This window comes from Python bivittatus, unplaced genomic scaffold (assembly GCF_059951505.1).
Source record: "Python bivittatus isolate LINGU-HERP-01145 unplaced genomic scaffold, Pbiv_v1 ctg000690_np1212, whole genome shotgun sequence".
In the NCBI taxonomy this organism is placed as follows: Eukaryota; Metazoa; Chordata; class Lepidosauria; order Squamata; family Pythonidae; genus Python; species Python bivittatus.
This window is the reverse complement of record NW_028277096.1, coordinates 21,240,579-21,257,832: the sequence shown is the minus strand read 5'-3', so window position 1 is coordinate 21,257,832 and position 17,254 is coordinate 21,240,579. Positions and strand designations below refer to the sequence as shown.

The window sequence follows — 17,254 nt, the reverse complement described above, 5'->3', positions numbered from 1 at the left end:
CATGCCTTCCATCATAGTTTAGTCATCCACATCAGGAGAGTACCATGTTGAGGAGAAATTATGCCTACACAAAAAGAAGATCAAAGAAGAATCAAAATAAAAATGAAAAACAGAAGGTAGAGATCTTATTTTGATCTCCTTTTGGTGTGGGTTTATGTAGAGGGTAAGGAAGATGACCTTGATGGAAATATGCAGGAACCATTGTGCAGGGGTTGAAAAATTTTTGTGAAGTCCAGAACTTCCAGATAACATTTGGAAGTGGCTCAGAGAGACACCTACCTAATTCACAGGAGTATAAGAAGGGGGTGGAGGTCCAACACAACCAGACTTGCAGGATTCTGTTGTTATAGCCCATCTCAATAAAAGGAGTTTTAGCCTTCCTGTGGGATTGATTTCCTGGTCTGGTTGACCTGGTGGGGCTGACATCAATGTTACAGTTCTTTTTGCTTAGGTTCCTGCATATTTCCATCAAGGTCATCTTCCTTACTGTCTACATCAACCAAATTGAAAATGTTTGTGAAGTCCAGAACATCCAGAACACATTTGGAAGTGGCTCAGACAGACACCTACCTAATTCACAGGAGTATAAGAAGGGGGAGGAGGTCCAGCATAATCAGACTTGCAAGATTCTGTTACTATAGCCAATCTCAATAAAAGTAGTTTTAGCTTTCCTGTGGAGTTGATTTCCTGGCCTGGTCTGCCTGGGGGGGCTGATTGAATCTAGCAGTGTTGCTTAAGAGAACCAGGAAAAATGGATTTTCAGTTTGGAGATCAGTGAACAAAATCTTGGAACACAAAAAGAGCCTAGCTGGATCAAACCACTAGATCATGATGCCTTTAGACTAGCAGTACATTTCCACGGACACTCTGAAGTTAGATCTTGTCTCCCAGTTATTCCACAACTAGTCTAGAGTGGGTTCAACCACCACTGGGGCAGGGAAATACATTTTCCAAATTTAGCCAGGAGAGCGTCATCCATATACAAGCAAGCTTGGAAGACATTCAAAGTTTGTAGAACCACAGCATAACTTTGGAGGGAAGCCATAAATAAAGTAAGACATTGATAAATAACCTAATGAAGATGATTAATACCCTCAGAATTCAGATTTAGTCTTGGATGGGAAATAAATACTATTGAAGAGGGAAATGGAGCAACTTGGAAAAGGTTGTGGTTGTCTGGCTGAGGCAAGTCTCACCTATAAGTCTATAAATACAATTACCTCTCCACATATGCCTGTGCTGATTACTTATAAAACATCCACAGTCCTAAGAGAAGTGTTTGAATACAAAACCAACTCTTTTCTATTTGTGGAGTCCTTGGTATTCTCTGAACTTGGTGGTTTGCTTGCAGATGTTTCATTTCCCAACTAGGTAACTTAATCAGTGCGAGTGAGTGTGGGGTTTTCTCCCTGTTTATATACAGTGGGGCAAAAAAGTATTTAGTCAGCCACCAATTGTGCAAGTTCTCCCACTTAAAAAGATGAGAGAGGCCTGTAATTTTCATCATAGGTATACCTCAACTATGAGAGACAAAATGGGGAAAAAAATCCAGAAAATCACATTGTCTGATTTTTAAAGAATTTATTTGCAAATCATGGTGGAAAATAAGTATTTGGTCAATATCAAAAGTTCATCTCAATACTTTGTTATATATCCTTTGTTGGCAATGACAGAGGTCAAACGTTTTCTGTAAGTCTTCACAAGGTTTTCACACACTGTTGCTGGTATTTTGGCCCATTCCTCCATGCAGATCTCCTCTAGAGCAGTGATGTTTTGGGGCTCTTGCTGGGCAACACGGACTTTCAACTCCCTCCAAAGGTTTTCCATGGGGTTGAGATCTGGAGACTGGCTAAGCCACTCCAGGACCTTGAAATGCTTCTTACGAAGCCACTCCTTCGTTGCCCGGGCGGTGTGTTTGGGATCATTGTCATGCTGAAAGACCCAGCCACGTTTCATCTTCAATGCCCTTGCTGATGGAAGGAGGTGTTCACTCAAAAACTCACGATACATGGCCCCATACATTCTTTCCTTTACACGGATCAGTCGTCCTGGTCCCTTTGCAGACAAACAGCCCCAAAGCATGATGTTTCCACCCCCATGCTTCACAGTAGGTATGGTGTTCTTTGGATGCAGCTCAGCATTCTCTCTCCTCCAAACACGAGGAGTTGAGTTTAGACCAAAACGTTCTACTTTGGTTTCATCTGACCATATGACATTCTCCCAATCCTCTTCTGGATCATCCAAATGCTCTCTAGCAAACTTCAGACAGGCCCAGACATGTACTGGCTTAAGCAGGGGGACATGCCTGGCACTGCAGGATTTGAGTCCCTGGCAGCATAGTGTGTTACTGATGGTAGCCTTTGTTACTTTGGTCCCAGCTCTCTGCAGGTCATTCACTAGGTCCCCCTGTGTGGTTCTGGGATTTTTGCTCACCGTTCTTGTGATTATTTTGACCCCACGGGGTGAGATCTTGCATGGAGCCCCAGATCAAGGGAGATTATCAGTGGTCTTGTATGTCTTCCATTGTCTAATTATTGCTCCCACAGTTGATGTTTTCACACCAAGCTGCTTGCCTATTGCAGATTCAGTCTTCCCAGCCTGGTGCAGGTCTACAATTTTGTTTCTGGTGTCCTTTGACAGCTCTTTGGTCTTGACCATAGTGGAGTTTGGAGTGTGGCTGTTTGAGGTTGTGGACAGGGGTCTTTTATACTGACAACAAGGTCAAACAGGTGCCATTACTACAGGTAACGAGTGGAGGACAGAGGAGCCTCTTAAAGAAGTAGTTACAGGTCTGTGAGAGCCAGACCTCTTGCTTGTTTGTAGGTGACCAAATACTTATTTTCCACCATGATTTGCAAATAAATTCTTTAAAAATCAGACAATGTGATTTTCTGGATTTTTCCCCCTATTTTGCCTCTCATAGTTGAGGTATACCTATGATGAAAATTACAGGCCTCTCTCATCTTTTTAAGTGGGAGAACTTGCACAATTGGTGGCTGACTAAATACTTTTTTGCCCCACTGTATAGTAGCTTGCCCTGCCAGTGTTGGAAGGGATGTTGTTTTCTCCTTGGTAGTTCCTTGATTAGGGTGTTGTTTACTGCTTGATTGTTTCTGCTCTTGTATTAATCCCGGTGTTAATCCCTGCTTATCTGGGTGTTATTTGCTGGCAAGGGGGTGTTTCCTTTTTTTTAGATTTTTGTTGTCTCTTTTGAATGGTGTGCAGATATTGTTTATCTCTATGTGCCTGTTGATGGCTGACTTGTCTGAACGCCAAGCTTCCAGGAATTCCCTCATGTTTTTGGATTTAGCTTGGTCTAAGATGCTGACAGCTTCCCAGCTGAAACTGTGGTTGAGTCTGTTCATGTGTTGTGAGATTAAGGAGTTTTCATCGTGTCTTCTGATTGCTAGTTGGTGTTCATGGATGCGTTCTGCCAGCCTTCTGCCTGTCTGTCCTCCATAGTGGTTGTTACAGTCCTTACACTGTATGTTGTAGATGACTCCTATTTTTTCTTCTTGGACTACTGGGTCTTTTGGTTTGCTTAAGATGTTTTGGAGGGCTTGAGTTGGTTTGTGTGCTGCGGAGATGCCATGTGGTTGTAATAGTCTGTTGGTAGTTTCTAAGACGTTTCTGATGTATGGCAGTGTTATCCTTTCCATAGCTTGTGTTGGTTGTGCTATAGTGGGTTGAGTGGTCAGGCACTTTTTGATAAAGTTGCGTGGATATCCATTTTGTAGGAAGATGTTGTATAGGTGGTGTGTTTCCTTTTTTGCTGTTCTGGGTTGCTGCAGTGCATTTGTGCTCATCTGAATAATGTTCTTAGCAGCTCCTCTTGTGGGAGGTTGGGTTGTTACTTGGTCATGGAGCACTTGATTAGTGTGGGTTGTCTTCCGATAGACTTAGGTTTCCAATTTGCCATTATTTCCTCTGCTGATGTGAGTCACCCCACCCCAAATAAATAAATAAATAAATATCCTTTTCTGTTTTTCGAATCCTCCTCATCTCGTCAGGCTAGGAATAACTTTCATTCATTTCAGGCCTTTGGATTTCTCCAAACCTTGTAAACATCTTTTTGGTCATTAGCTACTGGCATAACTGATGCCGCTCCTTTTCAGCTTCACCCACTGAACAGCCAGCCTCAGCCTTAGGTCAGATCACTCAGCCCATATATTGTTATTCGACTGTGCCAAAGGAATCTGCCCCGTTGCACAACAAAACAGGACTTTCCCACCAGTCACCAAGGCCGCCTCCCGGTCAAAGAAGCAAGCTCTTGTGACATTGGCAGGTAGAAAAATGAATGGAGGAAGGGGAGCTGGGAGGCAGAAGCGATTATGCAATCCACTGTGGAGTGCTGGTTCCCTCCCATATATTTAACTTCATATCAGAATGTCACATGGTGTTTGCTCTGTGTTGAACCATCATTTGGCAGCTCCACTGAAAGCTTGGGAGAATCCGAAAACACACACACACATATCACCCTCAAGCCCTTTGCTGTGTAGGGATGGCAAAATGTCTGGGACAGTTGATCTGATCTTGAGAAGCAACAACCACCTGTTGCTCCAGGAGTCACCTAAGGACAAACAACTTCCCCAGTTGCCTTTTCAGAGCTTTCTGCAGCTATCAGGGTTTGCATTTTGCAGGAGCTTTGTTCTCTTTGCCCCGGCCCAGAACAGCTGCTTAGTTTTGAGTGCATGACTTTAAGGCAACTGCTGTGTGTTTTGCGCTCTGGGGTTGCAATTATTTATTTTATTTGTCACATTTATTTGGCCACCCGTCTCACACAGAGTGACTCTGGGCGGTGTACAGTAAACCCAACAATTAAAACATTTTACGAAATCAGATTATAAACAATTAAACATAAATGAGAACAAGATTGCGAGATGTTGCACGTGATGCAGCCGGCGTGGTGGCTCCCTCTTGCCAGAGGATCCCCCGGCCTGTTGAAAAAGCCACATTTTAAGGGATTTCCAGAAGGTTATAGGTTTTTCAGCTGCATCGTATGGGACACTTTGGGCGTATCCTGCCTTTCTGTTATGGCAAGGAAGCAAATGGTTCTGCCCTCTCAGGTGAGATGGGTGGCAACCACAGGGAGGGTGTTTTCAGCAGTAGCGTTGTTTCAAGGGATCCTGTCTTCAGCCTTTTGATGTTCTGAATTATGTTTTTAATTGCCACCTGTTGTTATTCATTGTTTAACATTTGGTCTGGTTTTCGACTGACATGGTTAAAAAAAAGTGTTGTTGTTTTTTTAAAATTATGGGCAAGTATGGAGCATGATTGAGTAGAGCAGGGTTTCTCAACCTTGGTGAGCTGAAGTCCACACATCTTCAAGTCACCAAGGTTGAGAAACATGGAATGGAGGACTTACAAAGGTCAAAAATATAGGAACTCTTTGAGAGGGAAGACAAGAATCAAGAGTGTTTTCAGGATGGTTTCATTGACCGTTTTTGGCTTGTAAAATGGTTATCCAGGCAGTCAGCAGTGCTGAGGAATGGTAACATCCAGATATAGTATCTTGCAACTCTCCCCCCCAACACACATTTTCCTGGCTTCTTTTGCCATAGGTTACTAGTGCAGAGTTACTAGTGCAGAACTCCTGGTACCTGCATCCATGTAGTTTCCTTGGCAGTGTTACAGAAATGGTTTGCTATGGTGTTCTGGAATGTTTTTTTTTTTAACTTCCCAGTCTAGTCTGTAGCCCTGGGATCTCCTGGTGGTCTCCCATCCCCTTCTGCCCACTGCTGAGACTTTAAGGTTAGGTTGAGTGAATCCATTTAGTTCACTTTGGCTTGCATAGCCAAATTTTCCTATAATCCATTTAGTCTGTCAGGAAAAAAGTCCAATAAATGCGCAGAACAAAGTTTTTGATTTCTAGATATGCCAAGGCCAACTAGGAACTTGAGGGCTTCTCAACTATTTTTATTTTTTTCCTGTTCTGTTGGTGGAACAGTAAGATAGAGTAGGACCCTGATGAAGGATTTATACTGTATTCCCTTTGTTATCAAAGTAATTTTCTCTTATGCAATTCTGTGCCAGTTGGGAATGTCAATCCAAGTTGTCCTAATTATTCTTCTAATTTTGATCTAATTGAAAACCTCTTTCTGGGTGTTCACAGCACTAAAAATACCCAAGTTCTTTTTTTTTAATTTATTTTTAATCTTTCCACACCATCTCAGTCCTTATCTTCACCTTGTAAAACTTCATCACAACTGTTCTATAGCACATCCTGAATAAGTTCCCATTTCTCTTTTTCCCCCTACTAGAAGAGCTGTTCTTGCCTCAAGACATAATGAAAAAAAACTCAGGGTTTTGGCTGAAATCAAATACAATTTGGTACCTAGGAGTTTTTGATGGTTCTTTTCCCCCTGCTGTCTCAAATACGGTGTCTTCTCCCTCCTTAGCCTTGTGTGGCAAGGGAAGGAGAGAAAAGATAATGATGTGTGTTTGCTGTATCATTCCTAACTGTAGCTTTTAGGACTGTCTGTATTTTGACAATGATTTAGAAGAAGTGCTTTGAGTCTTGCCTGAGTGTAGAAACTCTGCCATTCATTAAACTGCGGCACCTTTTTTTGTTCAAGTGTCCATAAAAGACAACAAAAAGGTGCTGCTGCTGCTGCTGCTGCTGCTGCTGCTGCTGCTGCTGCTGTTGCTTTAAGCCTCTGCTTATTAAATAATAACAATTTATCAAACTAGTATGCCACCCAACTCTCAATGACTCTCACAACAATCAAACAAAGAAAGGACAATAAAACATTAAAAATGGCAAGCGCGATGAAGTGAGGGGTCTCACTCTCCTTCACCCAAGACCTGGGTGAAGAACCAGGTCTTCATGGTCTTCTAAACAACAACAGAGTGGGGGAGATCCAGATCTTGGGGAGAACCTAGTTCCAGAGGGCAGGGGCTGCCACTTGTACACTTCCGGGGTCCCAATAGATGGCATTGTTGAATCAAAGGAACCTGGAGTGTGCTAACCTTGCAGGATCAAATTGGCCAGGCAAGTGCTATGCGAGACAGGCGGCCCCTCAAGTGACTAGGCCCTATACCATAAATGTAACTGACTCTTAAAGCAATTGTGGCTTTTTTTCAGATATCCGTAGCAAACCTGAAAACATCTGGGCTGCTTTATTGAATAGCAGTGTGCTTGAGCAAGATGATCCAAACTTCTGAATGATTTTCAAAGGATATATTTAAAATCTAAATAAAAAGCTTGTAGGTTTTTTTAATGGTTTCTTAATCTTTCTTTGAGTTAAAAAAATGAAATTTTCTTAAGTAGTCTTAGTTGCCACAAATGAAAATACTTTAAAAGTGTTTACTGGTGAGCTTATAAAGTGCTTGATTAAAAGAAAATGTTAGCAAGTGAAGACACCTTTTCTTAAAAAATTAGGATGGCTCCTATCACTGGTCTGTTATATCAAAGAGGAGAGTTAGCTAAAGCAGCTTGCCTTTCCTGATCATGTGTTTTAAATATCTTGGACTACAGCCCCCATCATGTCCAACTGGTCAACATGATGGGAGCTCATCCAACACATTTGGGATATTCTCTCAATCCATTTAGAGAGAGTCCATATGGGGCAAATAAGTTTAAACCGTTTTTGCACAGACCTACGTAAACCACATTCTGGGTTCGTACATTTTACTAAGCCACAGTTTGTACAACTGTATATTTTGGGAATAAACTATAATTAGTTGTGTTCACACAACACACTAAGCCTAAGTTATAGTTTATGAGCCACATTGCTTAAGTACAAACAATGCATTAACCAAACAAGCCACGTTGTTGTTTTTTTTAATCCGTTCAATCATGTCCGATTCTCGGAGACTGCCTGGACAAGTCCCTGCAGTTTTCTTGACAAGGTTTTTCAGAAGTGGTTTGCCATTGCCTCCTTCTGAGAGCTGAGAGAAAGTGACTGGCCCAAGGTCACTCAGCTGGCTTTGTGCCTAGGCGGGACTAGAACTCAGTCTTCTGGTTTCTAGCCTGGTGCCTTCACCACTACACCAAACTGGCTCTTGCACTGTGATGTACTACCGTGTAAATCTAGTTAGTGCATGCCCTAGTTCTTCAGTTAATGGCTGTTTCTAAATAGATTATACTTTTCTTTTTGGAGAAAGGAGAGAAGTGTTTCAGTTTAAGGCAGTGTATCTCAACCTTGGCAACTTGAAGATGTGTGGACTTTGACTCCCAGAGAAACACTGGTTTAAGGTTGAAGTTACTTCATAGAATCGGTGCAGAAGAGACGAGTAAGAGGCTAGATGTTGCTTTCTCCAGATACTTGGAAAGCAGTCACATCGATGCTGAAATGGATTGGTTTTGTATGACCTACACCAAAGGATTCAAATTACAGTAAAGGGAATTTCAACTAAGTGTTATGTAACACATCCTCACAATATGTTTATACATTGGTTTGGTATATGACGACAGCGTTAGAGTGTTTCTGTTAGAGATTTATAAACAGCAACTTAATCTAGCAGGTGCTGAAGCATTAGAATTAGGCCTGGATGAGATGACCTCTGGGGGGACCCTTCTCTGCCGTAGAATTTACCTTAGAATCAAATGTTGCGTGCCGGAGTGATTCCATAGTAGACTAGGCCATGTAGAAGGAAATTCCCTGAGGGTAGAAAGTTTTTTAAAAGAACATTGCTATGGAGTGGTGCTTACAAATGGTTTCAATATGTGCATTATTCCATAAGGATAATGATGTTGAAAGTTGCAGGCAATGTTACAAGCACTTTCCTAATGAAAGCCAACATTTTGCAACCTAGGGGTTGTTGGATGGACGTTTAAAACCACGCCCTTCTAAATTCCTGTGCCTTGTGTTGGAAGCCAGCAGCATTAAGTGTCCTGGATCAGGGTTCCTCAACTTTGGCAACTTTAAGACCGGTGGACTTCAACTCCCAGAATTCCCCAGCCAGCCTTGCTGGCTGGGGAATTCTGGGAGTTGAAGTCCACCGGTCTTAAAGTTGCCAAGGTTGAGGAACCCTGTCCTGGATGGTCCCATTGCTTGAGTGTTGGCTCAACATCAACAAGAGAGAGGATCTTTTTAATGATCTTTTTAATTTAAAGGTTCTTGTCCTTTAAATTCTCAAATAGACCACAGGTGGATTTGAATCTCAAGTCCCCACATTCCATCCTCACAACCTGCCTATGGTGGCTTGCCGTTTAACCATTAAGTCACACTTGAGCTTGGTATCTCTTCTGAACTTTGATAGCAGTCTTCTCCAACCTAGTGTCCTCCAGATGAAGACTGAAACTTAAACTTTACAGTGGCCAATGACCAGCGTGCAACACTGCAACATAAAAAGGAAAGAGATAATATGTTGAGGAACATACAAAAAGACTACCACAGTAGGTACTAAAAGCCAGAATAATAAAATCAAAACGATAAAAATATGTCATAGGCAAGCCAAACCCAAGTAGAGGTAAGATAAAAAAAAGTTCAGAACCAGTATAAAATTGATTGATTGATTGACTATGAGCTATCAAGTCAGTTTCAACTCTTAGCAATCACCTAGATAGATATTTTCCCGGACATACTGCCCCCGATTTGTCTTTCAGGTCTCCCGCTGGTGCAGCCATTGCTGCTGCAAGTGAGTCCATTCATCTTGCTGCTGGTCATCCTCTTTCCCTTTCAACTATAAAATTATCCTATGTAAAATATACTAGACAATACGTAAAGTACCCTCCAGATACGATAGAGCAGTAATTGCTGTTCTAGTCTAAGCAGTGCCATTGCACTCACTGTCATAAAATCATAGAGTTGGAAGGGACCTAAGAGGTCATCACATCCAACCCCCTGGAGACTGCAGGATTCACTACACCATCCCCGATAGATGACAGTCTAGCCTCTTGTTTGAAACCTCTGCTGAAGGGGAAGAAACCCCTCCATGCTGTAACCTGTTCCACCGATTGACAGCTCTTCCTGTCCAGACGTTCTCCCTAACGTCTCGTCTGTATCTACATCCTTCACATTTCATCCCATGAGTTCCAGTCTTGCCCTCTGGAGCAAGTGAGAAGAAGTCCAAGCTCTCTACAATGCGACAGCCCTTCAGATATTTGAAGATAGCTATTGTGTTCCTTTTCAGCCTTCTTTTCTGCAGGCTGTCATCCAACAGAAACAACGTGGTATGAAGGACAGCATCAGAGCACGTTAAAGGTTCTGGATGCCAAGGCTGGCTGGTGTGCTGTTCCACAGGATTGCATTGCAAAGCATGCTGTCCTGATTTAGAAGAGCAGTCACTGTTTGCTCTGGCCTGAGCGATGCCATCACACTCACTGTTGTCCAACAGAAGCGTTATGAGATGTGCCAGTGCTGAATGGAGCATTGTTGAAATTAATGTGCAGGCGACAAAGAAGGCCTTGTAGATAGAGGTCTCCACCCCATGAATGTAAACAGCTCCAGGCAAAGGGGAGATAATGGCATTTTTCCCCTCTCCTCTCCTCCCCTCTCAGCCATTATTGTTTTGTCTTGTATTAGTGTATCGTGCCTTGCTTATATGGGTGAGTGGTTTGGCTGAAAGAGAGCAATATGTTTTCCAGGAACAGAGCAAGTGCCCATTCTAGACATAATGGACAGGATGCCTTTTGCAACAACTTGCTTGCTGCAGTTTTGAGGAACTATATTTCAGCATTCAGAGGTAGTTAAAGTGAGATCCATATTAATCAGTCAGTCAGCTATACGTACTCATAAAGTATGGATTTATTTCTAAAAAGGCCATATTTTATGTAGCATTTTTGGTAGACTTTCTAGGAGAAAAAAATACATGGGGTAAGGATATTGGTGCCATCCATATCCTTGTCTAATATTCCCATCAGGATGAGGCAGCATGGGAAGGAAGGGAGGGAGGGAGGGGAAAGGCTGGCAGGAGTTGAAGTTTAGACATCTGGATTGTAATTGATTGCTTCAGTGTGTCGTAAGATGGAATTATGCATTATATTGGTATTCAGGTCATCTTTGACAGGTGGGAATTAATCTGGACGAATAGCAGCTTCCAGCTAAGTGATCCAACTCTGAGAATTCTTAGCAACAGACATGCTGATTGGGGAACTCCCGGAGTTGAGGTCCTCACATTTGGAAGTTGCCATATTTAGGAAACATTGATCTGGACATATGGCAGAGGTAGAGAGCCATTTATTGGAGGTGCTTCAACTTGGATTCTGCACAGAGCAGGAAACTGAACTTGATAGCCTAAATAACCCCTTCCAATTTTAGAATAGTAACTTTCCTTTGTGCTCTAAAATTAAGAAAATGTTTATACATGAAGGAGTACTTGGCTTATAAAACTCCAGTTATGTTTATCCTCAAACACGTTGAAAGTATTTAAAAGGCACCTACTTTCATAGGATCGTGTGGATTACCAAAGACATTCTTTGAAATGGGGGAAAATATACATTGAAAAAGTAACAAGCATTAACCTTCCTTGAGATCTTCCTTGATTTTTTTAAAATTGACTTTTATCCCCCACCGCACCCCCAAAGTGATTTGTTATCATTTTGTCTATATGCTGCATATGTGTCTAGTATTTATTTACTTATTAATTTATTAAACATACACTGGCTTAGAACTGCAATATCAAATATGCAGAATAAATCTGGATTCCCTTCAAAATGTTTGACCGCATGAATTGGGAAATCAGTGCCCTCAGATTTACTTTTAAATATTTGTATTCTTAATGGAAGCATCATAGAAATTAGAATCTCTCTCCCTCACCCCCACCCCCATCCATTTTCAGTTAACTTTTTACTGCTGGTCCTCTTGAGTTACAAGTGCTGACATTTTTGACTGGTCACGCTGACAAGGTACACTTTGGGGTGATCAGAACCTTGCTCCATCACACTGTCCTATACCCATGTGTTCAGCAATCAATTTCATTGACATGAGTGGGCTAAAGACTGAGAGAGGAAGATCTAAAGTTTGAAAGAGGAAGATCAAGGATTACAGTTTCCCTCTCCAAGTTTGGCCATGGACCTCAAAGAGTGTCTCAGTTGCTTACAGCTATGACCTTTTCTAAAGAACATTGCACAGAGACCCCTAAAACCCAGTGGGAACAGTCCCCGGAGCATGTTACAGCATGCCTGCCAGCGGGCAATGAAGTAATTATTGGAGGAAAAGACAGGAGAATGGAAAAATGAACCCTTGCTGATGTGTCTCTTTGCTTTCAAGCAGATTTCTACATAATACTTCTGGTGTTTTTATTTTGATGTTAGGCACCCATAAGTGACTGACCTATGAGATGGCAGAGAATGGAAGAAGTTGTGACTTGAGGCGCATCGCGATGAGCAAAGAACACCACAATGGAAGCTTTCTAGGCATGGCAGGTAGGTAAAGATCATTCCTGTATAATTAAACAAGTACAATCTATTTACTCATAAAATGTGCTAGATCGTGTTTCCCCATCCTGATGCTCTCTGCATATGTTGGATTACAACTTGCATATTGGCCCAGCCAGCTTAACCAAAAATACTGGTTCAGAATAATGGGAGTTGTAGTCCACATCGCAGAGGGCTATACTTGGTACTGCACAAACTGAAATCAGGCCTGGGAAAGGCTTTTACCAGATATATTTCCTTTGAAGTTGATTATTATTCACAGGTAGTCCTTAGATTACGGCCATTCATTTAGTAACCATTCGAAGTTATGACGACGCTGAACGAATGGTAGATACGACTGGTCATTGAAGTGTAGGTTTCCAGGTGAGGTTCCTATAGCGGACTAGACATCTCTGAAGGAGTGGAGACAGCGCCGCAGTAGTGAACAGCAGCCAGTGGGGTTTTCTGGCCAGCAAAGTCTTTCCGGATAAAGGAGAGACTGAGAGATCACCCCAGACAACTGCTCCTCGTGAGGAGACCATGGGATGGAGGTCTTGCAGTCTTCTCAGGAGTAGAGCAGCTGGGGAATGAGGGAGAAACAGTGTGCTCACACCCACAGCGCAGCCTCTTAAGGACACTAAGTTCAACCAAACCCTCACTTTCTTAATCACCTTTAGATACAATCAATTTACAATTGAAAAGAGGTCTTTGAAACAGCGGGATAAAAGAAACAACCACTCTGTGAGTTAGCCTTCCTTCCAAATTACAGAAAGTAAAGAAGAGAGGAAAATAATACCTTTAAAAGACTTTAAAATAACAGCAAAGAAAGTTACAAACAGATAAAGGGGATTGTATACTTTTGAAAGATTAACATTTTGGTGAAAGTGCTTTTGGCATTATTTGGAATTAAATAAATAGACCAGACCTTCATGGAAATGTTAATTGTCTGACATTAAAGGGAAAAGACAATTGGTGGATTTTACAAAACAAGGAGATAAGTGTAATACGAGATGGACTGTGTCATTAAAACTATGGAAAGACAGATTGGACTAAAGTCTTAAGGGTATAGAAAAGGTGAAAGAGGAAAAAAAAAAGGAGAAGCCTGCCTTTTACGTTCACCTTTGCAATTGACTTCTTATCACTTTTGGATTATAAATAAAAGAATGGCAACAACTAAAAAAGCAGCAAGGCTTGGTGAGGGGAGGAGAGGATCATTGGAACAACCTGCAGAAAACCCCAGAAATATTACAAAAAATGTTTGAAGAGATGGGAAAGCAAGTATCTGAAGCTGTCAAACCAGTTAAAAGTGATCTGGTTGCTGGTTTTTCAGACTTGTCTTCGGAATTATCAAATAACATTATATAGCACTTAGCTTACACTGAGGTGGAGAGCATAGGAAGTTGCCGTATACCGTTTGGCTGGCATGTAACATGTCAGAAGGGCAAATATTTTCCACGTCTCTCCCACCTTCTGCTACTTGCTTCTTTTAACTTGACATGCTAGGGAGTGAAATAGAGAGCAACGAACACAAATCTGCCATTGAGCTGAAGGTTCCTCTCAGGACAATAATGGAACAAAATTCAAATCAAGCATTTTAAACCTGTTTAAAAATGAATTTTAAAGAGGAATAGGAAAGAGACAGAAATAGGAAGATACCACATGGTGAAAATGTCAAATTTAGTACCAGAAAGAGCTATATCCCACAGCCTTCCCAGTTGGTCAGCAAGCATTGTGAACTTATTTAATTTTTCAGAATGTCTTTTTGTTATCTGTTAATGGAGATATTCAAGGCCCAGCTACACCATGATGAATGTAGAGGTTAATGGTCTGGGAAACATTTGGGGGATGAAGGTCTTCTGATCTTCCAGGGCAGTGCTGGAAGCTATTGGTGATGTGGTGATGACCCTAGAAGAAGTGGGGCTGGATTTTTTTTTTCAGCTCCTTCACATTGTTGTTAAGTAGACGTAGTCCTGGGGTTACATCCATTCATTCAGCAACCGTTCAAAGTTATGATGGCATTGAACGAATGGTACTTAGGACAGGTCCTCGTAGTTCTGGCCATCACAGCATCCTCACAGACGCATGATCACAATCTGGGTGCTTGGCATGCAGCTCGTGATTACAATGTTGCATCGAGCTGCAGTCACATGATTGCGATGTCCAACGTTCTGATGTTCCCTGATGGCTTCCCACAAGCAAAGTAAATGGGGAAGCCAGTAGGAAGTCAGAAGTTGCGGTCACGTGAGGTCCTCGCTTAATGACCCACATAGTTCTTGTTTAATGATGGCAACTGGAATTGCCATTGCTAAGTGACATAGTCACGTGACATCACGCTTTATGACCGTGTTGCTTGGCGATGGTAATTCTGGTCCCAATTGGTGTCCTAAGCCAAGGACTACCTGTATAAGGCTTGGAATGGAATGAGAGGCCTTAGGGTAGGATAAATCTTCAAAGGGAGAGTAGCATATAAGCCAGAGTAATTAACTGATTAATTAATAAATGGGCTCTAAGTGTGGGGAAGGGAGCAGGTTGCCCTCCAGAAGCCCCTTGTTCCCACCTGTAATGGATGGCATGAGCGGGGAAGATTCTGGAATGGAAGCAAGGTTGTCAGGAGGGGGGAAAGGCATTCCAGAGCAAGCACCTCCTCAGCCCGCAACAAGAATGTGGGAAGATGAAGAGGATGAGGCTAGCCCCTCCCTAGAGTCTCATGGGGTATATCCACTAGTTGCTTTAGCATAGGTTTAGTCTGGCGAGATTCTGCCTATTAGGTGCAAGCTAGTAAAGGAACTGGATTGCCTCGTTGCTGTTCCTGGGCTGAACCTGACACCACCCTTATCTTTGTCCAGCCATATGGATAGTAACACATCTAAGTGCCAATCCCAAGCCCGGATAAATGGGGAGGGTTAATCCATTTCCAAGAATCATAAAATGAAGTATGAAGCTTCACAAGCCATGGGAAAAAATGTTTGCCCAATAATGGTGTTGCATCCTGGGTTTCAGCTCATATACTGGCTTCAGTGGATAATCAAGGCTAGGGCACCAATAAAAAGTTAACTATTGGTCATGATCAGCAACGGAAAATCCTCAATTTGGTTATGGGAAGTCAGCAGGAAGTTGCCTCACCTAACGACTATGGGATTCAGTTAACGACAGCAACCGGGACTGCAGGGTTAGTAAGTTGTAAGTTGAGAACTACCTGTACATGGGACCAAGTCAGCTAGAAATCTCAAAACTGGAAACCTTCCAAATGTACTTTCTCCAAAGGATCTTTAGTGTCCCATTGATGGATTGAAGAAGAAATTAAACCATCCATCAGCAATGCTGCCGCCAGCCAACAGGAGCCAATGAAATCCAAAAACTACAACTGAGATGGTTTGGGCACATTTGCAGAATGGATCCAATTTGCTATCCATACAAATTGCTCTGGAGAACACAACCCCATGGATGGAAAGAGCCCCAGGGAAAACCTGGATAAGGCAAACTGAAACTGATCTAGCTCATTGTAGGCTGTTTTTGAACCAAGCTTTAATCACAGCAATGGACAAAGCACATTGGCCAGGCTTTATGTCAAAGGCCCATGGGCCTGTAGCCCCCACAGCAGTATACTGGTTGTGAAACTATCCTCTGCCAATTGTGCATCAGGAAGATCAGGTTCACCTTCCAAAAGGTGCCTTTGAACTTTGGTCATCCACCCTTTATGATCTCCCCTTTTAGTCTGTGGCAGATTTTGGCCACAGACTTTCAACCCCTGTCTCTACTGCCATAAGAATTCAGCATATGAATGGAGCACCTTCTGGATGTTGAGTTCTGTAGCACCAACCGGCTGTCGTGCTTGGATTGCAGAAGGTCACCCTGAGCTGCATAAGCAGCTTTGTGGTTTCTCCCTCAGCACCCCTTCTTTCTTCCCCCACCATTTTCCCAACAGTATATTAAAAGGCTTAGGGACAAACTGTGCCTCATTGTGTTTGTGTTGGTGACGCATCCATGAAATCAAGGAGTTAAGCTCAGCTTAAAGGAGTTGCCAACTTTTTTTTCCTGTGTGTTAAAGTTTATTTATCTAGTTGTGAGGAAAGGGATTCTGATGGATCCATAGCACAGGATGGAAGGGCTAACACCTCTTCCATCTGCAGTATAGCCACAATTTGGGATACATCTTCTGTCTGCATCTAACCATCATAAAACCCTACTTGCAATTTTATATGTTTTAAATCAGTGAAATACTGTATAGCAAAATGGGAAAAAGTAATGCAACAGGGATTGTGCCATAAAAATGCCCTTTTTTATTGTACCATCATAGAGTTGGAAGGATCTCAGAAGTCATTCCATCTGACCCCCAATGTTGGTTAGCAAGCACTGGTTTTGTTGGGATTTATGGCAGGAGGGAGAATAATGCACACCCCTTTGAGTTTCTGAATAAAAGGCAGGATATAAAGCTAATGAATGAAATAAACATGGAGGGGGAAATCCTCCCCCCCCCTCCACCAATCAAGTTGGGAGCGTAATCCAAAGGACAGGGTAAGGTTCAGCATCTCCATTTCTGTTCATTCTTGTGTGTGATGAAAACAGACTCAAAGCAGTAGAGAACCTACATTTCCATTTTGGGGTGGTCTCATGCTTTCCATTCTGCATCTGGAGGCCAGGAGTTAACTAGGGACTAACTGCTCCACCCCGGGTCTCAGTCCAAATGACATACACCTTGGGTAAAGTAAGAGCACCAACGTGGATACACACTGTGGTTGAAGTGCTGTGTGTTCACCAGCTATGACCCCTTATCTAGATTCAGATGTCACTGCTACCTTAACCGCCATGTGAAGCAGGTTACAGTTTGGCTTTTGCTCCTCCCTTGGAGCTGCTGGCCTTCCAAGGGAAGGGCTGGCCAGCCAACTAAAATCGGCTGGGTGAGCATTGAAGCTTCCCATCCATAGGAAGCTACTTTGTATTAGAGGTCCAGCC

At 42.4% G+C, this 17,254-nt stretch overlaps 1 protein-coding gene across 3 annotated transcripts in view; it reads left to right on the top strand.

Moving 5' to 3' along the window:
• The window catches only part of VMP1 (vacuole membrane protein 1), a 116,172-nt gene that overhangs the window by 6,602 nt on the left and 92,316 nt on the right, over positions 1–17,254 (top strand). For all 3 annotated transcript variants that reach the window (XM_088152514.1, XM_088152513.1, XM_088152515.1), the window contains one exon: positions 12,200–12,310. In XM_088152514.1, coding sequence (XP_088008640.1) covers positions 12,226–12,310 — 85 coding nt within the window. In that variant the 5' untranslated portion in view covers positions 12,200–12,225. The remainder of the gene's footprint in view (positions 1–12,199; positions 12,311–17,254) is intronic.